The sequence below is a fragment of the Trachypithecus francoisi genome, unplaced genomic scaffold, assembly GCF_009764315.1.
Source record: "Trachypithecus francoisi isolate TF-2019V2 unplaced genomic scaffold, Tfra_2.0 Lachesis_group15, whole genome shotgun sequence".
NCBI lineage: Eukaryota > Metazoa > Chordata > Mammalia > Primates > Cercopithecidae > Trachypithecus > Trachypithecus francoisi.
The window spans coordinates 77,880,368-77,903,115 of NW_022681460.1; the positions used below are offsets into that span (position 1 = coordinate 77,880,368).

Genomic DNA, 22,748 nt, shown 5'->3' on the forward strand with positions numbered 1-22,748 from the left:
CAAAAAACAAAAAACTACATGTAGGCATAATACATTCAGATGTAGAAAATAAAAGAGAAAATCTTTGTCATTTCAGAGAATACAAAAACAAAAATCCGCTTTACTGTCAACAAAGAGTCAAACTCTGTAAAATAAAGAGATTTATTCTGAGCCAAATATGAGTGACCAGGGCCTGGGTCACAGTCTCAAGAAGTCCTGAGAAAATGTACCCAAGGCGGTTGGGTTAAAGCTTGATTTTATACATTTTAGGAGGACAGAAGTTACAGGCAAACATCAATCAATGCATGTAAGGTATACATTTGTTTGATCCAGAAAGATGGGACAACTTAAGGGCTTCCAGGTCATGGAGGGATTCAAAAGATTTTTTGATTGGCAATTGGTTGAAAGAGTTATCTGAAGATCTGGAATCAGTAGAAAGGAGTGTCTGGCTTTAGATAAGAGATTGTGGAGACCAGTGTTCTTATTATGTAGATGAAGCCTCCAGCTAGCAGGATTCAAGGAGAATAGATGGTAAATGTCTCTTATCAGACCTTAAAAGATACCATACTCTTAGCTGAATCTCTCCTGGATCAGGAAAAGACCTGGAAAGAGGGCCGGGCGCAGTGGCTCAAGCCTGTAATCCCAGCACTTTGGGAGGCCGAGACGGGCGGATCACGAGGTCAGGAGATCGAGACCATCCTGGCTAACATGGTGAAACCCCGTCTCTACTAAAAAATACAAAAAACTAGCCGGGCGACATGGCGGGCGCCTGTAGTCCCAGCTGCTTGGGAGGCTGAGGCAGGAGAATGGCGTAAACCCAGGAGGCGGAGCTTGCAGTGAGCTGAGACCCGCCACTGCACTCCAGCCTGGGCGGCAGAGCGAGACTCCGTCTCAAAAAAAAAAAAAAAAAAAAAAGACCTGGAAAGAGGAGATTTTCCCAAAAGAGATTACTTTGCAGGGCCATTTCAAATATGTCAAAGAAATATATTTTGAGGTAAAATATTCTGATTTATTTCAGGGTCTGCTATCTGCCATGTGATACAATACTAGAGCTGAGTTGGAATTTGGTATCTTATTTCTACAAGGAGTTCATTTTATCAGTCTTAAGATCTCTGTTTCAATGTTAATTTGGGTCAGTTGTGCCTGAATACTTAAGAGAGGAGAGTATAATGAGGCATATCCAATCCCCTCTTCCTATCGTGGCCTGAACTAGTTTTTCAGGTTTACTTTGGAATCCCCTTGGCTGAGAGGAGGAGTCCATTCAGTCGGTTGGGAGGCTTAGAATTGTATTGTTGGTTTATATTACCTATAGAAGTACAAGGATAAAAATCACTGAACTTCTCTTCAGAAACCATGTAAGTAAGAAGAGTGTGGAATGAAATAAGCAAAGTGTTAAAAGAAAAAAACCACCAACCTAAAATTCTGTATCCAGCAAAATTTCCTTCGAACAATAAATTTTTTACACACACACAAATTGAGAGAATTCATTGACCTTAGTAGAACATTAAGAAATGTTAAAAGAAGTTCTGCAGAGAGAAGGAAAATGATGTAGAAAATCAAACTTACGTAAAGAAAGGAAGAGTGTTTGAAAAGGAATACATGAATGTAGAATAATCTAATAATCAAAAACTGGAATCATCACAGAATGTCTTCTACCAAAGAATGTGTTTAGAATTGCTGGTTTGGTAGGTAGTTTCTTTCCATCATTGTAGCTTTTTTCTATTGCTACAAGCCAAAAAAAAAAAAAAAAAAAAAAAAAAAAAATCAAAGAAAACAAAAATGTCATGACAATGAGAAAAGTGACATATTGTGTGATTTGATTTTCATTTAAGATCTAGTCTAGGCCAGGCATGGTGGCTCACGCCTGTAATCCCAGCACTTTGGGAAGCCGAGGTGGGTGGATCACATGGTCAGGAGTTCAAGACCAGCCTGGCCAGCATGGTGAAACCCCATCTCTACTAAAAATACAAAAAATGAGCTGGGCATGGTGGTGCTTGCCTGTAGTCCCAGCTACTTGGGAGGCTGAGGCAGGAGAATTGCCTGAACCTGGAAGATGGAGGTTGCAGTGAACCAAGATCGAGCCATTGCATTCCAGCCTGGACAACAGAGTGAGACTCTGTCTCAAAAAAAAAAAAAAAAAAAAAAGATCTAGTCTAGGTAAGGATGGAGGTGAGGGGACTGATTTCTTCCACCTACCCTGCTACCCTGTGCTGTTGAGGAACATTTGTTGAAATATTCATTGAAATAACAAATCAATTTTTATTACACTTATTGGAGTTGAACAAATTAAAGGATTTAATTCCTGTCCCTTTGGTTGCTGTTTGCTGAGTCACTCTTTGTCATTAATACTGAAAATCAAACTTACATACAGAAAGGAAGAATGAGAATATAATTTTATTTTATTCTATTAATTATTTTGTTATTTATTTCTAGTATTTTATTCATAGTTTGATGAACAGTTTTCTAAAGCAGAGATCACCACACTATGGCCCACACCTGTTTTTGTAAATGAAGTTTAATTGGAACATAGTCATGTTTGTTCATTTATATCTTGTACGGTTTATCAATAATGTATCACTTGTTATGTGTTGCATCATTGATAGAGCTGATTTTGTTTTACAATAGCAAATTTAGGTAGTTGCCAACAGATATCATTTGGCCAGCAAAATCTTTGCTACGTGAAATATGTACTACGTGAACCTTTACAGAAAACTTTGCCTATCCTTGTTCTAAAGGAGTAAAGGGGATACTAATTTATAAAAAGTAGCATCCTTCCATCTTTTTTTCTTAGGTTACTCTGAGCATCGTGCAAACTAAATAGCGTAAGGTCTTGTTAAAAACTGACCTCAATAACTATCTGAGGATAATAAATTGGTCCTCTCTTTCTTACATTTGAGCAGATCATTGGTGTGAAAATCCTGCAACACTTGGAGCTTAGCTAAGTAGAAAAGTGGCCGGGTGCAGAGGCTCATGCCTGTAATCCCAGCACTTTGGGAGGCCGAGGCAGGTGGACCACTGGAGATCAGGAGTTTGAGACCAACCTGGCCAACATGGTGAAACCCCATCTCTACTAAAAATACAAAAATTAGCTGGGCGTGGCAGCGGGTGCCTGTAATCTCAGGGAGGCTGATGCAGGAGAATAGCTTGGAGGCGGAGGCTGCAGTGAGTGGAGATTGCACCACTGCACTCCAGCCTGGGCGGCAGTGAGTGAGACTCCATCTCAAAAAAAAAAAAAAGACAGAAAGAAAGAAAAATGACCAACCTTTAGAATGCCTGCTTATGTGGAGTTTGTGGTCCTGGCAGGGACAATTTTCTTCTCCCATTCTACCCAGTCGCTGGCTGGAATGCGAACATGGTGATAAAATACCCTACACTATCTCAGAGGAAGTTGTCTGTAACTTTTCAGTCTAATGCACAGATTCATTTCAAACCTACTGTGTCAGACATTGTACTGAATGCTGGAGCTACAGGATGAGTAAGACAGTCACCTGCTTGGAAGGTGTCCACAGCCTTAGGATAGTTAACTATTGTTTACCTTAAAGAGAAACTTATTTCTTCATCACAGCAATGAAGTTGGGCTACATCTTGTACTCTAATTAGATATCTGTTTACTTCTGATAGAGTCTATAAATCAAAAACAGAAGCACATATAAATTTTTTAAATAAAAAAACTTACTACTGCAAACCATTTTATATCCCAGAATATGCAAATGTTAACTAAAACACAGTTCAAGCATGAAAAAGTGAATGTTTTCACTGTTTATGAAACAGATTTTCTTAGAAAGACCACAGTATTGACAAAGAAAACTATATTTAAGGGAAAAAAAGTAATTTTTGTCAAAGTTTTAAAACTACTGAAATTATAGTTTTATTTGTAAGTGTTTTCCTAATATCAAAAACAAAGTTGGGGTGGGGGGATAAGAAGGGAGCTATTCAGAAAGAGAAGTGGGCTGGGCGCGGTGGCTCACGCCTGTAATCCCAGCACTTTGGAAGGCCGAGGCGGGCGGATCACCTGAGGTCAGATGTTGGAGACCAGCCTGGCCAACATGGTGAAATCCCATCTCTACTAAAAATACAAAAAAATTAGCTGGGCGTGGTGGTGCATGCCGGTAGTCCTAGCTACTTGGGAGGCTGAGGCAGGAGAATTGCTTGAACCCTGGAGGCAGAGGTTGCCGTGAGCCGAGATCATACCACTGCACTCCAACCTGGGTGACAGAATGAGTCTCCATCTCAAAAAAAAAAGAAAGAAAAAGAAGTGAATGAATTGGTACAGAATAAGAAGTCAAGCCTTTATATTGATCTAGTCATGAGGATGAGTTCTTGGTGTGAACAGTGATCCAGAGAGTTTCGTAGACTCTGTGAGTTTCAAGAATTTGGATCTTTGCAATCCAATCAACCTCAATTATCTTTTCCTACAAAATGTGCAGCCCAAAGTTATGACAAAACAACTTCATCTTGCTTCCCCAATTTAACTAAATAAAAATAACGTTTCTAATCAGTTGATACTTTAATTCAACATAACTCACAACCTGAGCTCCTCCTATGTGCCAGACATGAGAAGGCAAGTAAATCATAGCTCACACATGATGGAGCTCCCAATTTCATGAATAAAGGATTGCAGTAAAATGTTATCAGGGATATTCGGGATGCAAAATCCCTAGGAAGAAGCCACTTAAAGCTGGAAATGCTGGGGGAAACTTTGCAAAGGAGATGATGATTGAACTAGTTAGAATGAATAGGAGTTTATCCAGTGAAATAGGAAAGAAAAGCAATTTCAGAAAAGAAAGAGTATGTGCAAAGCACAAATGTGTGAAGAGAAGTTAACATTAGAGAATCGTGAGTAGATCTGTGTCCTGTAATTATAAAGAAGTTCGGGAAACTGTAAGAGATAAGGGAGCGTGGGGCCAGATGATATTCTATAGGTTAACAGGTTGCTAACAGAGGCCTTCTAAAGCTTTTTCAGATACCATCAGGGTGCAGAATCCTGCACCAGGTACCATATTCGGGGAGATAGAAAACAAGTAGAACACGGCCAGGCATGGTGGCTCACACCTGCAATCCCAGCACTTTGGGAGGCCGAGGCAGGCGGATCACGAGGTCAGGAGATCGAGACTATCCTGGCTAACATGGTGAAACCCCATCTCTACTAAAAATACAAAAAATTAGCCAGGCGTGGTGGTGGACTCCTGTAGTCCCAGCTACTTGGGAGGTTGAGGAAGGAGAATGGTTGAACCTGGGAGGTGGAGCTTGCAGTGAGCTGAGATTGCACCACTGCACGCACTCCAGCCTGGGCAACAGTGCGAGACTCCATCTCAAAAAAAAAAAAAACAAGTAGAACACATGGCCCCTTTCCTCAAAGGGCATCGTGATCACAGTAATACCAATAAAGGAACAAAGACTATCGAAAAGTTATGGGATGGGGCAGGCTCACTTGTGCCCCTTCTTATAGAGCAACCTTGCAGATAACAAAGATGTGAAATGGGAGGGCGTGGCAGTGCCTGGCACGTAGCAGGCATTCCACAAATAGTAGCTGCCTTGGGGTCTGTAGGTCTCCTTTTGCCAATGATTGGAGGTTGTATTCATGAGCATGAGATACAGCAAGTTCCTAAGAATACGTACAGGGCATCCCCAGATGATTCTCTGTATATCTGACAGATGATCCTTCATATTTATGTTTTGCTTCATCTAGGGGAAAAAAAGTACTTTTAGGCAAACTAAAATTGTGACATTTTTATTCATAAAAGAAATAGATTAAAATATTTTATGGCACTTGATACAGGACTTGGTATTTTCATATGTTATAATAGAAAGTTTCCAATTTCTGGGCTGGGTGCAGTGGCTCACATCTGTAATCCCAGCACTTTGGGAGGCTGAGATGGGCAGATGGCTTGAGCTCAGGAGTTCAAGACCAGCCTGGACAACATGGTGAAACCCCATCTCTACAAAAAAAAAAAAAAAGTTAGACAAGCATGGTGGCGCCTGCCTGTGGTCCCAGCTACTCAGGAGGCTGAGGTAGGAGGATTGCTTGAACCAGGGAGGCAGAGGTTGCAGTGAGCCGAGATCACACCACTACACTCAAGCCTTGGTGACAGAGCCAGACTCTGTCTCAAAAAAAAATTCAATTCTCTGTACCCAATGTTTTAAAACAAAGGCAAGTGACAAAATTGGATGCAAAAAAGTATCTTCATGGAAAAATATGTTAGCAGTTTACATTCATCCCAGATGCCTATTTACAGTATGCACAATACAATAATATTTTCAGAATGATAGTACTGTACTCCAAGGTGCTTACTTACTCTTCAGATAATAATTATGACCATCGTACTCACTGAGGCAGGAAAGTTAATTAATGCATTGAAAATACTTTCAGAGGCCGGGCGCGGTGGCTCACGCCTGTAATCCCAGCACTTTGAGAGGCCAAGGCGGGCGGATCACGAGGTCAGGAGACTGAAACCATCCTGGCTAACACGGTGAAACCCGGTCTCTACCAAAAATACAAAAAATTAGCCAGGCGTGGTGGCGAGCGTCTGTAGTCCCAGCTACTGCGGAGGTTGAGGCAGGAGAATGGCCTGAACCCGCGAGGCGGAGCTTGCAGTGAGCCGAGATCGCCCCACTGCACTCCAGCCTGGGCGACAGAGCGAGACTCCATCTCAAACAAACAAAAACAAAAAGTACTTTCAGAAACAAAGGATTTTACTTTTTTTTTTTTTTTTTTGCCTTTTAGTTGTGTAAAAAATCAGTCCAAATACTTTATTCTTCAAACTTTCATAAAAATTTTATTGTATTTGTACAAATATCTGAAAACATTGTCTCATGTTGCTTGGCTTAGAATAGATGCCCTTAGTGTTGGAAATCACTGAACGCACTATTGATTTAGCATTAAAAGGATGAAAGACTTTAAAGCAAAGAACCCCACAAGAAGATAAGGTGTCTCAGGATCTTTGAGTGGGAGTATCACAAAGGCATTGTAACATGTTTAAAGGACGCAGATTCTTATCAGCAACCAACCTGATCTATATAACCTTTATATTTTTTGATTTGGTCAATTGCAGTGGTCAAGTTCCCACGGTCAACATGCTCTGCAGGGGTATGAAGCCTGACAGCGTAGAGAAGATTAAGGTATTCTTCAAATCTTCGGGATGGGTACAACAGCAGTTCCGGCAGGCTGTATGAGGCATAGAGAAGGGAACTCTGGTCTCTGAAGGCCCAGGAATGCCCTCTCTGGGGGGTCCCTGCTGTGCTCTCCCTCAGAACATACCTCAGCATTTTGGTAACAATGGTCTTATCATGCCTCTTCAGGAAAGTTCGGAATGCTGGTATCATTTCTCTGCACTAAAAGGTGAGGATTATTTTGTCAAAACTTTATGAGATAGTTGTAAAGTCCACTGTTCCACTGAGCAAGCGTGATCTATGGAATGCCTGGAGCAAAAGGGCAACATCGATGTCTAACCAATTAGACTATTAGTAGTGCCATTGGTGTCTTCCTAATATGTTAAGAATGTGTGTCAGCCGGGCGCTGTGGCTATAATGCCTGTAATCCCAGCACTTTGGGAGGCCGAGGCAGGCGGATCGTGAGGTCAGGAGATTGAAACCAACCTGGCTAACATGGTGAAATTCTGTCTCTACCAAAAATACAAGAAATTAGTCGGGCGTGGTGGCAGGCACCTGTAGTCCCCGCGACTCGGGAGGCTGAGGCAGAAGAATGGCGTGAACCTGGGAGGCGGAGCTTGCAGTGAGCCGAGATCGTGCCACTGCACTCCAGCCTGGGCGACATAGCAAGACTCCGTCTCAAAAAAAAAAATGTGTTTTAATTATACATAGACCTGGCCCTATTCATTGAACTTAATCAGTATAGACAAATAAGAATGTACTTTGCAACCAGGTGGGCCTGGATTTGAATGAGAATAAATCGAATATATAACCTTATCAAATTACTTAACTTTTCTGAGCCTCAGTTTTCTCGTCTGTAACATAGATATCATCTCTAATGCTTGTGGTGTGGAAAAAAAAAAAATCCTATCCATAAAGTGGCTGTCACACAGTAAATGTTATTTCAGTGTAGTAAGATCTTGACTATTAATGGTATTCACCTTTAATGCTTCTGTTAATTATGTTTTCCAAAGTAATGTTTATTATACAGGTGTTCCACTGTACTTCACATCTGTTTTTTTGTTTTTTGTTGTTTTTTTTTTTTTTTTGAGACAGAGTCTCACTCTGTCACCCAGGCTGGAGTAGAGTGGCATAATCTCAGCTCACTGCAACCTCTGCCTCCCGAGTTCAAGCGATTCTCCTGCCTCAGCCTCCCAAGTAGCTGGGATTACAGGTGCCCGCCACCATGCCCAGCTAATTTTTGTATTTCTAGTAGAGACGGGGTTTCGCCATGTTGGCCAGGCTGGTCTTGAACTCCTGACCTCAGGTGATCCGCCTGCCTAGGCCTAAGTGCTGGGATAACAGGTGTGAGCCACCCGCCCACCTTATCTGTTTTAAAATGTATTCATTTATCACTATTAAATCACCTGTGAGGTTACTTCCTTTTCCATGCCTAAAAGATGTTGGCAATGCTAACTTCTAGAAATCAAATATTCACGATTTCATTCTCAGACTTTCGGCTAAGACCAAGTGAAATATTTATGGATTTCAATCATATTAATAGCTAACATTGGCTGGCATGGTGGCTCACACCTGTAATCCCAGCACTTTGGGAGGCAGAGTTGGGCGGATTGCTTGAGCCCAGGAGTTTAAGACCAGCCTGGGCAACATGGTGAAACCTGGTCTTTACAAAAAAATACAAAAAAATTAGCCAGGTGTGGTGGCATATGCCTGTAGTCCTAGATACTTGGGAGGCTCAGGTGGGAGGATCACCTGAGTCTGGGGAAGTCGAGGCTGCAGTGAGCTGTGATCATGCCACTGCACTCCAGCCTAGGTGACAGAGGGAGACCCTATCTCAAACCCCACAACTAAATAGCTAACATTTAAGCTAAGTACTTACTTGTATACACACACTGTGCTAGTGAAATAGGCATCATTATCTATAGCTAAAAAAATTTAGGTACCAGTGTGTTCCTGATACCATGTGATGCTTTGCTCCAATTCTTGTCTCCACGGTCAGTCCTATGAAACTACCTTATTTATGTAACTGTTGAATCATCAAGTTATCCAGCAGTGACTAGACTCCCTGGGTAGGGTGGAAGGAATACTACAAAGGAAGCTGTCAAGGGCAGGAGCCCTCCAGAGGCCTCCCAGCTCACAGGCCTTTCCTGCAGGCCTCAGTGAAGATGAGTGGTCACAGTGGACTCTGGCAGAAGTGTGCTGCCATGTGACAAGGTAGCCTTTTCTAGGCTTTCGATACCAAATGAGGAGGGAAAAAAGAGGGATTTTATTCCCATCAGAAGGTATCCCCACAAGAGCAGCAGGTGATACAGAAGGGAATTGGATATTCCTGCTCAGATTAAATAATGTCAGAAATTGCAACAGGGAAAACTGTTAATAATTTACTCTCTAGAAAATGTAAGATCAAGGCATTCCTTACTTCCTAGTGACATTTCAGAAATTGACTGTTCTTCCAAAAAAACTGTGGATGATTAATTTTCTACATGAGAGAGTGAACTTGTCAAGGACACACAGGATTGCAGTAGCAGAGTGGATTCCAAGCTCAATTGTGGAGCATTTTCCTGTAAGCTGAGTGTATCTGGGGCAAGTGAAACCCTGGTAGTTTGTATGAGGATGAGTTCAGTTCAAGAACCAGTTCCTGGCAATGCTAGGTGTCAAATATTGTGCTAGCCCCTAAGTCAGGGTTCCTGTCCTCAGAGGTCACAGTATGGGAAGAGAGCTGGGAGCGAAGAGCAGAGAAGCCTTTCTTATTAACGCTGGTCTTTCGGGTTCCACACATAACTTCCTTTCTAGCTCAGGTCTCATAGAATGATGGGATTGAAATTCATTTACCTTCTCAATAGTTTTCAGAATGACAGGGTAATTGTTGAAGAAATTGGTATATGTGTTCAACTGGCTTCCAAACTTCGTGACTATTTCTCCCACACAGTGAGCTGGGCCCCATTCCTGCAGTCTGTCTCTCAGGTTATCTAGAAACTGCCTGTGATATGAGAAGAGCATAAGCATGAAATATTCACTTGAGATAACTTACAAACCCAAATATCCATTGTCATCAGCACGGGCATTTTTAGCCTAGTCCTTTACAGTAGGGTTTTGGTCAAGTCATTTCTTCTTAACACAGAGAAGTGCAGATTTGACAGGAAAGGGAACTGGGACATGAAGGAGTAGGTTGGCTGGGGTAGAATCCCACCTCTTCACCTCAGTTCCTTGAGTCAGAACCACACACTGGCCACGATACAGCCGCCGCCTGATGTCCCAGTCTCTTGCCTCCAGATAGGCAGGTGGGTGAAAGTTGTTACAGTTTTTAGAGGGGAGTGCTCCACTGTCTTCAACAGGGAATGCCATAGTCCCTGCTTGGCCCATTTCCCCAGGGCTCTAAGAAAATCCCTCATTCATCTATCAGAGGCCTTCAACACTGGAAGAGGCCTAGTTCAACCTCTTCACTGTAGGAACTGGGGCCCATTGAGAGGAAGGAACTTGTTCCAAGTTACCTAGAGAGTCACCATCAGGGAAGCACATACTCAGGTTGCCTCCCTTTACCACAGGCAGAAATGATCACTTTTCTCTCTCATGTTAGGCACTTGAAAATATGTTGTTATTAAATTGACCCCCAGCTTGAGCTTTCTAAGCTAAGTGTCCTGGTGGCTTAATCCCATTAAATCCTTCTGGTTTTTTCCCATTGCTTAACTGAACATTGCTGATTAAGAATGAGTATATGGCTCTCCTCCTTCCTGCTGTCTTTTGCACGGACCGTCTATTAGTTACAGCAAGGATTCCCAACCCCCAGGCTGTGGATGGGTTCTGGTCCATGGCCTGTAAGGAACCCGGCCGCACAGCAGGAGGTGAGTGGCGGTTGAGTCAGTGAAACTTCATTGATCTTTACAACCGCTCCCTACTGCTTGCATTACTGCCTGAGCTCCAGATCAGCTGTGGCATTAGATTCTCATGGGAGTGCAAACACTGTGGTGAACTGCACATTCGAGGGATGTAGGTTGCAAGCTCCTTATGAGACTCTAATGCCTGATGATCTGTCACTGTCTCCCATCACCCCAAGATGGGACCATCTAGTTACAGGAAAACAAGCTCAGGGATCCTACTGCTTTACATTATGGTAAGTTGTATAATTCTTTTATTATATATTACAATGTAATAATAATAGAAATAAAGTGCGTAATAAATGTAATGTGCTTGAATCATCCCGAAACCATTCCCCCCACCCCTGGTCTGTGTAAATATTGTCTTCCATGAAACTGGTTCCTGGTGCCAAAAAGTTTGGGGACCGCAGGGTTACAAAAAGCCTAGGTCCTGAACACCACTCCTGGCACCATGGCTAGGAACCGGGGAAGGGGTGTCGTTGGGTATTACTACTGGTTGCAGCCCAGTAGATAATGTGATGACGATCTCTCTGCTATAATCAGGGTCCCTAAGAGGGGCAGAGCATCATTGCACCTCCATGCAGCTTTAGAAACATGAAAGTATGGGCTCTTCTCAGTGCACAATGAATACTTAAAAAAATACATATTCAGGATTTACCTGTTAAGACTTAAAATCTGTAGAATATCAGAGAAAAGGATCTGGATATTGGCAGCACTCAGAATTGCTCTGTTTGATGACAGTGCTGCTTTCAATGGTGCGAAATAAACATCTCTCACAATTTCCAGCATCTGCACGTATTTTCTCTCACTCTGTAAGAGTTCCCTGACAACTCTAGTTCGCTTTTCTGCTGAATCCTTCTGGAGTATTCTCTCCTGTAGAGAAGTGTTAAGAACTCAAGTCAGTGATGGAGAAGTAGAAGTGCTGAGCAGTCAGGCAGCTACATGGAGAACTCCCCCCCACCACCCCTTGCTGGTTTGTGCTGTTCAGGTTGAAGGGGACTTCATAGGGGGCTGTGGAGGACCCCGCTGTCCATCACTTGTCCCCAGTATCATCAGAGAGCCCCTCATATCAAGCCAGCCTGATGGCCAAGTAGAGAGGGGAATTTTAATCTTGGATCTAAAGGAAGGCAGTTCGAAAATTTACTTTTATCCATCTGTCCATCCAAATCAATATTAGGTGTCTTATGCTGGTGCTGGCCATGTAATGATGAGAACAAGACAGAGTCCTGTCTTCATGGAGGTTACAGTCTAGTGAGGAAGCCTTTGGCTTGTCTACCCTTGTTTGTTTTCCTATTTCTTTTTCCAAGTAGTGTTTTATTGATTATCCTGCAAATAGAAGAACTGAAATGAGCTAGCCCTCTGCTACAGTTTGAATGTGTCCCTTCCAAAATTCAGGTGTAGCCAATGTGACAGTATTAAGAAGTGGAGCCGTGAAAAGATGACTGGGTCATGAGGACTCCTCCTTCATGAATGGGATCAGGTGCCCTTAGAAAGGGGCTTGGCAGAGGGAATTGGTCCTCTCTTGCCTTCCACCATGTGAGTACTCCAAGAGAAGGCCCTTGACAGATGCCAGCACCTTGATCTTAGACTTCCCAGCCTCATAAAGAATTTCTGTTCTTTGTAAATTACCCAGTCTCATGTTTTCTATTGCAGCAGCATGAACAGGTGAAGACAGCTTTTTATTATTAGCTAATTTGCTTCCCCAACTGACATATGAAAAATCTGAAGCATATGCTCTTCTTTCAGTATTAAGGATCTAACTTCAGTATTAAGGATAGACTTGGAGCTATGAGCCCATCTCTCCTGGCTAGCCAGGTTGCCAGATGTGCTATGTTATATTTCCAACTCTTGTTTTATTTATTTATTATTTTACTTTTTTCATTTGAGATGGAGTCTCATTCTTTAGTCCAGGCTGGAGTGCAGTGGTACGATCTTGGCTCACTGCAACCTCTGCCCCCCGGGTTCAAGTGATTCTCCTGCTTCAGCCTCCCAAGTAGCTGGGACTACAGGTGCATGCCACCATGCCCAGGTAATTTTTGTATTTTTAGTAGAGACAGGGTTTCACCATGTTGGCCAGAATGTTCTCGATCTCTTGACCTCGTGATCCACCCACCTCAGCCTCCCAAAGTGCTGGGATTACAGGTGTGAGTCACCATGCCCAGGCTCTTGTTTTATTTTTTAATGCAGAGGTGAAAATCATACACTGGCCTAAAGAAATTCCATACCCTGAGGTTGTGTGTGCTATGTTTATATGGAGAGAGACATTACTTTTTATTGCTGGTACTAGATATTTTTTCTCTTTTATCTGCATGTTTCAAAAGCTATAAAATGAGCATCTTTATACCAGAAAATCTATAATATCTAAATTTCAAAAACATAATGTCCTTCAATTTGAGCCTAGGATTATTATTTTCCCTTCAGCCCTAAGTATACCCCACACTGCCCCCAATAAAATATGACAATACTGCTTCTGCCACTCCTGGTGCTGCTTGTGTTCTCATTCAGTGCGGACCTGAGGTAACTCCAGCACTCACCATGGTAAACAGAAAGCTCAAGGAAGGAGTCAGAACTGCTCACATTAATTTTAAGGTGGTGGGCAGGATGGTTCCTTGGTACAATTTAAGATTAACAGGCATACACTACTTAGTAATAACCACTAAGTAAACTAAGTAAACTTAGCTTACTTAGTACACTTAGTAAACTAATGACAAGCAAGGCTTGTCAGTGAGGTGGATCAGATTCCAATTTGTCAGATGGCCAATCCGTGAAACAGAAACACCTGCAAAATTGGAAATGGAGGTTAAAGATGCAACTGATGTGTTTCAGCAGCAGAAGGAGGAGTCCAGTAAAAAGAGAACCCGCTACTTTACGCCAGAGGCTATTCTTACAGACCAAGGGCACATTCTCAACTGCAATTTGGTTCCACTACATCCTAACTATTACAGGATAGTTTTCTCTGTTCTTTCATTTCCTTCACCATTCCTTTATTGTACATAAGGTTAACTGATGAATGTGCACAAGGATTTTTTTAAAAATTAGTGGCTAATGGTACGTGTTGATCAACACAAATGGAGATGAGAAGGGGAAAAATGCTTCTGTGAAAAGACCTCCTTGGCCAGGTACAGTGGCTCATGCCTGTAATGCCAGCACTTTGAGAGGGCGAGGCACCTGGATCACCTGAGGTCAGGATTTCGAGACCAGCTTGACCAACATGGCAAAACTCTGTCTCTACTAAAAATACAAAAATTAGCCAGACCTGTTAGCACATGTCTGTAATCCCAGCCACTCCGGAGTCTGAGGCAGGAGAATCACTGAAACCTGGGAGGCCAAGGTTGCAGTGAGCCGAGATCGTGCCACCGCACTCCAGCCTGGGTGACAGAGCAAGACTCCATCTCAAAAAAAAAAAAAAAAACACCTGTTTTCTCCCTTCGTGGGATGCACATTCAGCGGTTATCTTTATATTCCAATCTGTTATTTTGCTCTCATTGTTTTAACAACAGCAATATATACACACACATATATATATATATATATATATATGTTTTCATTGTCAAACTTTTTGTTGTTATCTTGAGACCACTGTCAGGTATTATTACCAATAGTCATATATATATGTGTATATGTGTGTGTATATATGTATATATGTGTATATATATGTATGTGTGTGTATATATATATAAATCCTTGCATACCTTGTTCAATTGGAGAATTCTAATGTTTTTCATTTATCATTGTAACATGAAGGGCAAATTTTATAATATTTCTGTTCCTACCTCTTATATGTAGGACAATCTGTCTTTAAGTGAGGATCAATTAGTTGATAAAAATGATTCCCAGATAGTTTTTCCTTCAAGTCAAGCACCCTGTTGTTTAAATAAGTGTCTTGTTTAAAATGAAAAAATGTGTAATGCTATGTGATCTTCACCAAGATGCGTTAACCATAATTTCACTAACTGGAATTATAATGTAAAAATAACTTAAGAGAAAAATGAGAGAACTCACTGTAGTTGAAATATTATAAACACACTCTTCTTTTTTTCAGTTTTTTATTTTGAGACAGGGTCTCCCTCTGTCACCCACGCTGAAGTGCAGTGGTGCAATCACGGCTCACTGCAGCCTCGACCTCCCAGGCTCAAGCGATCCTCCTGCCTCAGCCACCAGAGTAGCCACCACAACAGGCTAATTTTTGTATTTTTTTTTTTGTAGAGACAGAGTTTTGCCATGTTTCCCAGGCTGGTCTCAAACTCCTCTGCTTAAGCGATGTACCCACCTTGGCCTCCCAAAGTGCTGGGATTGCAAGCATGAGCTGCCAAACTCTTCTTATTTTCCCAACACATGGTCTGTATAGACTACCTATTTAGACATATCTAATGAGGTAAAAAATACATCTGCATCCCACTTGTCAGTTGGCTTACAGCCCATATACTTTTTTTTAAATATTATATGTGTATTTCTATATGTATATATTTTTAAATATTGGAGTTATCCAACATTTATAATCATTTTGAACTAAGGTTTTCATTGTCAAACCTTTGGTTGTTATCTGGAAACCACTGTCAGGTATTATTACCAATAGTCAGATGAGATACCCTCATATCCCCTGCTCTATGCAACACGTTCCTCCTGGGTGTTCCTAGGGATGGGTTTGGGGTGAGTGGGCACCCATGTCCTGGGGCTCCACAGCCTGCGCTGTCTGCAGCAGATGGATACAGCGAGGGTGTCTGGGGTGGATAAAGAGCCCCAGGTCTGAGCTCAGGGCTGCAGGACTTAAGATTTTTCTTGCCCAATTGTCTGGCCTTAGGGAAGTCATTTGACTTTTTTTCCCCCATGTAACTTTTCTTAACTCTAGTCCTTTGTCTATCAAATGTGGCTAGGAATGTGTCTTTTATAGGATTTTGAAAATGAAAGGTGATAATAAGTATGTTTGTGTGTTGAAGAAAACAAAACAACGTGCCCATGCCCTGGGCTACACAGGATGGGACTGGCCTCTGCCGAGGCTGCAACTTCCTCCACACTTTACCTTTGACATAGAAAGACGAGCCCTAGACATTGTGTTCATTAGACTCAACTTTTGAAGTCAGACTGTAAGTTGGTAGATTAATTAGAAACTGTGAGGCTTTGTCCCCATGCCATTTCTTTAAAAGACCTCCTAGTATCATAGAAGAAAGTCAGGGAGTAACATACAGATTGGTTTTGCTCCAAGATGGTTACACTGCTGTCCTTCTGGCTCAACTTCTTTTCAGTCCAGGGCTTATTTGAAAAATAAGTCTGCCAGCTGAATTATCTCTAATTATACTTGAGGTTTTTCTTTTAATCCCCCAAAGGGAAAATTTTCAAGGAAAACAAATAACTAACCAGAATAAAGGCTGAAAATTCACTGTCTGGAGCAAAACCAATGGTAAATTTACGTTATGTAATAATTAGCTTACCAGATTAATCAGTGCTTCAACATTTAAATCATTTTTGCTGAGCCTGGACTTTGTGTCCCAAGAATTGTCTTCTACAACACTTCTTTCCTGAAGATTGAATAGAAACTTGGTTATTGGAGGCAGGTCTTGGCATCTCTGAAAACTCAGTACTGTGCCCGCAGGAGGCCCTCAGAAGCCTCTGCCTTCAGCCCCAACCACAGTGTTCCCTACACACAATGAGTTAAGTGCTTGCAAATGGTATGCCACTCTTAAATTTTATGTTTTTTAAAAATAGCCTTTGCTTCCTTTGAACTACATAATACTTGAAAACTAAATCCAGCAAAGCTCCCTCTTCCCTGGGAGCCAGGGGAGTCATGCTGGGCTGGGGCTCCTCCCAGGCTTAGATACTCACACACATTCCTGGATAACAGGCTTCTTTTTTTTTCTTTTTCTTGAGACAGAGTCTCACTCTGTCGCCCAGGCTGGAGTGCAATGGCACAATCTCGGCTCACTGCAACCTCCGCCTCCCAGGTTCAAGTGATTCTCCTGCCTCAGCCTCCTGAGGAGCGGGCTTACAGGGCCCGCTACCACGCCCCACTAATTTTTGTATTTTTAGTAGAGATGGGGTTTCACCATGTTGGCCAGGCCGGTCTGGAACTCCTGACCTCAGGTAATCCGCCCGCTTCGGCCTCCCAAAGTGCTGGGATTACAGGCGTGAGCCACCGAGCCTGGCTAGGTAAGAGGCTTCTGCCTCAGCTCTGCTCTGTTCCTTCTCAGTTGAGGGCAAATAGGTTATTTTATTTTTAAGATCCAGAAGGAAAAGCTCACAAAACTCACTCCTTTTTTTTCCACCAAGTGAAAATGTGTCAAAAACAGTTTGCATACCCTTTCTAGACCTGCATATTTAAATAAGGCTTATTCTTTCTTCACTACCTTGTTAACTATTCTTACTGTGGCCTCCCGAAAACTTAGCACATTTTTTTAAAAAGCCCTCCACCCCCACCCCTGCTGCCTGCAGCACCGCACCCCTGCTGCCTGCAGCACCGCAGGGTCCACCCTAGCAACAGAGCAATGGTCCTGTGTTTATGTTGAGGGACGAGCATGGTCAGCTGTCGTTATTGCTGCCTTCTTCATCAAAGACGAAACTACCAATGGCAACCCTTGGATGTTCAGGGATGATGCTGGAAGAATAACTTCAATTTGTAACCAAACCTCCTTTTACCTTACTCTACTGAGGCAAAAACAAATTTTTATTTTGGAGATGCCACATTGCTCTGGCAGCCTGAGCCTCTGCAGAAGAACCCAGGTCTGCAAAGCTGCAGCCAGCTAGCTCTAGTCCTAGATGGCAGGAGGTCCCGCCTGAGCCTAGGTGCTTCCTGTCTGCTCCAGGGAGTCTTCTAATGATTTCTTTTGTCCTCTGCTCTGTGGCTGTCTCATATCAGCCTGGCATGTATCCATACTTATGGTTTGGGCAGAGGGAGGAGACCTACTTTGTTTTTGTTTCGTTTTGAGACAGGGTCTCACTTTTTCACCCATGCTGGAGTGCAGTGGTGCAATATTGGCTCACTGCAGCCTCCACCTCCCAAGCTGAATTGATCCTCCCACCTCAGCCTCCCAAGTGGCTGGGACTACAGGCACACGCCACCATGCCTGGCTAGTTTTGTTCACTTTTTTTAGAGACAAGGTCTCACTATGTTGCCCAGGCTGGTCTCAAATTCAAGTGCTCCTCCTGCTTTGGGATCTCAAAGTGATGGGATTACAGGCGTGAGCCACTGTGCCCAGCCAGTATCTTGCACTCCAGCGTGGATGATGGTGTGAGGCTGTCTCAAAAAACAAAAACAAAAACTCTCAAGTTGGGCCAAGATTAAGATAACGCAAACAGCACACAATTGTATTGTGGATCTCACAGATAAGGGAGCCATCTGTCTGGGAGATCACCTGACTACACAGCTCACATGAAAGTTTATGCATTAAAATTCAGGTGTCATCATGGAACCCCCAGACCACCTGGGCTATTTTAGAACCTGCTCACTTACAATTGGGCTTTGTTTCACATTCTGGCTCAGCAGCAACTTACTTTTTTAAATATAATTTTTTCTTTGTGGATAGGACATTGATTTGGCGTAGTAATTTTGTTCGAACCTAAAATTGGCAAGGTCACTCATTTTATATTATATGTTTAATTGCCAGAATTTTTACACCTTAATTTTAGATTCCAATGCTACCTTATACTTAGTTTTTATGGATGAATTCAGAGGAAGTAACATGGCAGAAACTTTGCACATTTATAAGACAACAATCATTTTGGGTTGGTGGGTCTTTGCCTTGGCTCTCCAGGACATATAAGGAAGACCATAAAAAAAAAGCTCGGAGAACATGTTAGGAATTTTTCTCTAGGATGGAGCATAGGCAGACACTATTTTCCAGGGACATTCTAGTCATTGCTGATGCTACTGCCAGCAAACACTCAGCTGCCTGGATTAGGGGCCAGAAATAGTTGTGAAAATGACAGGTAGAGTTCAGGAACAATTACAATTCTGGCGGCCAGCCATCACCATGGTTGCATGGTATCAGTGTAAACATTATAGGCAGACAAAAACCAGGAGCAAATAATCACTGGGCAGCAGGATGATAGGTAGGTAGGTAGGTGGATGGATAGATAGACACATGGATGGACACACACACACACAGTCCTGGATTTGACAGATAATCCCTATTACATAAGCCTCTCTGGGAGGGTTGTGTTTTTTTTTGAGATGGAGTCTTGCTCTTGTCGCCCAGGCTGGAATGCAGTGCTGCAATCTTGGCTCACTGCAACCTCTGCCACCCAGGTTCAAGGGATTCTCTTGCCTCAGCCTCCTGAGTAGCTGGGATTACAGGCACCTGCCACCATGCCCGGCTAATTTTTGAGTTTTTCGTAGGGACAAGATTTCACCATGTTGGCCAGACTGGTCTCGAACTCCTGACCTCAGGTGATCTATCCACCTTGGCCTCCCAAAGTGCCGGGATTACAGGCGTGAGCCACTGAGCCTGGCTGGAAGGGTCTTTTTTTTTTTTGAGACGGAGTCTTGCTCTTTCGCCCGGGCTGGAGTGCAGTGGCCGGATCTCAGCTCACTGCAAGCTCCGCCTCCCGGGTTTTACGCCATTCTCCTGCCTCAGCCTCCGGAGTAGCTGGGACTACAGGCGCCCGCCACCTCGCCCGGCTAGTTTTTTGTATTTTTAGTAGAGACGGGGTTTCACCGTGTTAGCCAGGATGGTCTCGATCTCCTGACCTCGTGATCCGCCCGTCTCGGCCTCCCAAAGTGCTGGGATTACAGGCTTGAGCCACCGCGCCCGGCCTGGAAGGGTCTTTAAAACAATTATCTTAGAGAAGCTTTCACTTTCCCCTCCTTTGTCTCCTGAGGCTTCTGAGTGAATATCCAGTTTTAAAAATAAACCCTAATGTAAGGAAAATCAGCTTTTCTATTTTTATCCTAATTCAACACTGACATTTAGCTGTGGTTCTTCCTCCTAGAGGTCTCTGCATTTCTTTTGTGGGCTTTGTGCCCAAGCTCTTTAGTGTTAATAGTAGAGAATCAAATGAGAATCGAATACATATTTTTTCTAATTCAATTAAAATAAATCATAGAAATTTCCAGGCATTAAGGAGTTTTGCATTTTTCCAGTTTTATTACAGGCAGACAATGTAGCAATAGAGGGCCTGATTTCCAGCAATAAGGAACTTTCAGCCCAAATTTCATGCATTATTTTATGAACATGATTAGCTGTTCGGGTCAACAGCCAGTTGAAAAGACGTCATTCAGTTTGAATTTTATTTGGCAGAGGAACTTGAGGAGAAAGAGCCTCAGAGGAACTGCTCCAAGTCATCGTTCCCTTAGGTGTCAATGATCCCAGAAACGCTTCTCACCAAGAGTTAGGTCTTTCAAACGTGAGAGTGGCACTTCAGAGGAGGAAGCACCTTAGTTTTGTCCTTATTGCTTTCTTGCTGCAAAGAGGGGCTTTTCTAGGATCTGTATGCCTGGGGTTTGAGGCAATAGCTTCACCCTTAGGAATAAAAGTGGGTGAAAGAATCCAATAAAGTTTCCAGGGAGTCAGGAATTAGCAGATGTTGAAAGGACTTCGGAAGAATTTGGAACCTGTGTAATGTGGTTATATGTGTTGATCTTTCCCTTTAGTGAACCAAGGGAAAATGAGTGGTATTAGAGGCCTGGCTGCTGTTTTTCAGGTTTTCATAGGCTAAAGGATGGATGGAGACTATGTCCACCCTTTTGGGAAGAATTATCTCCACAAATTTCAAAGAGATGGTGGCTGGCATAATGAGACAAAAGGGGCAGCCTCTGACAAGCAGAAAGGAGAGTCTGGACTAAATGCCCATCTGGTGTTCCCACCCCGGGATTCCCATCCCAGCCTGCGCGTCCTGTTAACAGGCGCTAATCGTGCTGCACCACCTATTTATGTATTGGCCTCATCCTCCACAAAGGCAGGAACTGTCTTATTTTGCTGCCCAGTCCCAGGATTTAGCAGAAGGTCTAGCATGTGGTTAGCGCCTGCAAATACTTAGAGAATGGAACTAAAAAGATGAGGAATTGCCCTCTGCTTGAGAAGTTTCCTGAAAAGGTCGATTTAGGGACAGGGCAACCAGCAAGCACAGCTCCAGCCTGTAAAGGGCTTAGATATCCCAAGGCATTTAGACTCCTCTTGGGATGGCCGGGCGTGGTGGCTCAGGCCTGTAATCCCAGCACATTGGGAGGCTGAACCAGGAGGATGGCTTGAGCCCAGGAGTTCAAGGCTATGGTGAGCTATAATTGTGCCACTGTACCCCAGCATGGGTGACAGAACGAGGCCCCATCTCAAATAAATAAATAAATAAATAAATAAATAAATAAATAAATAAAATAAAGACTCATTTCTCAGGGAGATGCTTGTGATTGGGAAGAATATGCCACTTGGGCACTTTGTGGAGAAAAGGGAGGACTAAAGTAAGGGTTGTGCTATGGTAACAGCAGAAAGGTAGGTCTTTTTTTTTTTTTTTTGAGATAGAGTCTAGCTCTATTGCCCAGGCTGGAGTGCAATGGCGCAATCTTGGCTCACTGCAACCTCTACCTCCCTGTTTCAGCGATTCTCCTGCCTCAGCCTCCCAAGTAGCTGGAACCACAGGTGTGCCTCACCATGCCTGGCTAATTTTAGTATTTTTAGTAGAGACGGGGTCTCACCATGTTGGCCAGGCTGGTCTCAAACTCCTGGCCTCAAGTGATCCACTCACCTTGGCCTCCCAAAGGGCTGGGATTACAGACGTGAGCCACTGTGCCCAGCCAAGCATGGGTCTTAATGACGGCAGGTCATGTGCTGCTGAGTTCATTTGGGGCAGCAGGCAGAGGGGATGCTGCCACCAGCAGTCCTCCGTGTGTGCTCCTGCCCGGCCCTGCACTGTCCTTTAAAGAAGCATTAACAAATACTTCCAGAATATCAGGTTAATAGGGCAACAAATCATTTGCCTGCTAGGGGTGCTCATAAGTCTCTTACTCCTAACAGCCCTCCATGATGAGTTTGTGTTAGGGACTGCCATCTCATGCCTTCAAACATCAAAGGTGACTTTTCTATGGGCATAAAATGGTTCTAAAACAGTATTTTCCCCTATATAGAAATCAGCTATGTGAATGACAACATAATTCTCAGCATTTCTTGAATCCTGGTTATTTCATGTAACCAAGAATGCTTGGATTCTGAATATAGTACTTGCAAAATTATTCTTTTTTGCCTGACGAACTACTTTATTAATTATTTATTTATGTATGACAGAGTGTCACTCTGTTGCCCAGGCTGGAGTGAAGTGGTGTGACCTCCGCTCACTGAACCTCCCCGGGTTCAAGTGATTCTTCTGCCTCAGTCTCCTGAGTAGCTAGGATTACAGGCGTGCCACCATGCCCAGCTAATTTTTGTATTTTTAGTAGAGATGCGGTTTCACCATGTTGGCCAGGCTGGTCTTGAACTCCTGACCTCAAATGATCTGCCCGCCCGGGCCTCCCAAAGTGCTGGCATTGCAAGCGTGAGCCACCGCGCCCAGTCAGAACTCACTTTAAACCCATTTTTTTTCTTCAATGAATTTGAATCTCAGCTAAGAAAAAAAAGAACTATTCTTAGTTTCAACCCCCTCAAAAAAAATTTCCCTGAAGTTCTCTCAGGGCTCAACTGTATAAATGGCAAAGCAAAATGCAAATTTCTAACTTTCCCCCCACAACCAAATAGTGTTGCTCAAGTTAACATAGTGCAGTTCACGCTTTTAAGTGGCTTAAGTATTACTCATATTACGAAACTACAAAACACCCTTTTTAATAATACTTCATGAAAATAAAATTCTTTGGAGAAATGACAAGTT

At 43.0% G+C, this 22,748-nt stretch overlaps 1 protein-coding gene across 8 annotated transcripts in view; it reads right to left on the reverse strand.

The window, feature by feature from the left end:
• The window catches only part of ECT2L (epithelial cell transforming 2 like), a 109,703-nt gene that overhangs the window by 12,010 nt on the left and 74,945 nt on the right, over positions 1 to 22,748 (reverse strand). For 3 of the 8 annotated variants that reach the window (XM_033235306.1, XM_033235308.1, XM_033235305.1), the window contains 6 exons: positions 16,394 to 16,480; positions 11,623 to 11,837; positions 9,922 to 10,069; positions 6,988 to 7,311; positions 5,599 to 5,664; positions 3,515 to 3,603 (listed from right to left, as the gene is read on the reverse strand). In XM_033235306.1, coding sequence (XP_033091197.1) covers positions 3,515 to 3,603; positions 5,599 to 5,664; positions 6,988 to 7,311; positions 9,922 to 10,069; positions 11,623 to 11,837; positions 16,394 to 16,480 — 929 coding nt within the window. The remainder of the gene's footprint in view (positions 1 to 3,514; positions 3,604 to 5,598; positions 5,665 to 6,987; positions 7,312 to 9,921; positions 10,070 to 11,622; positions 11,838 to 16,393; positions 16,481 to 22,748) is intronic. The other 5 variants (XM_033235309.1, XM_033235307.1, XM_033235312.1 and 2 more) reach the window with 3 other exon arrangements.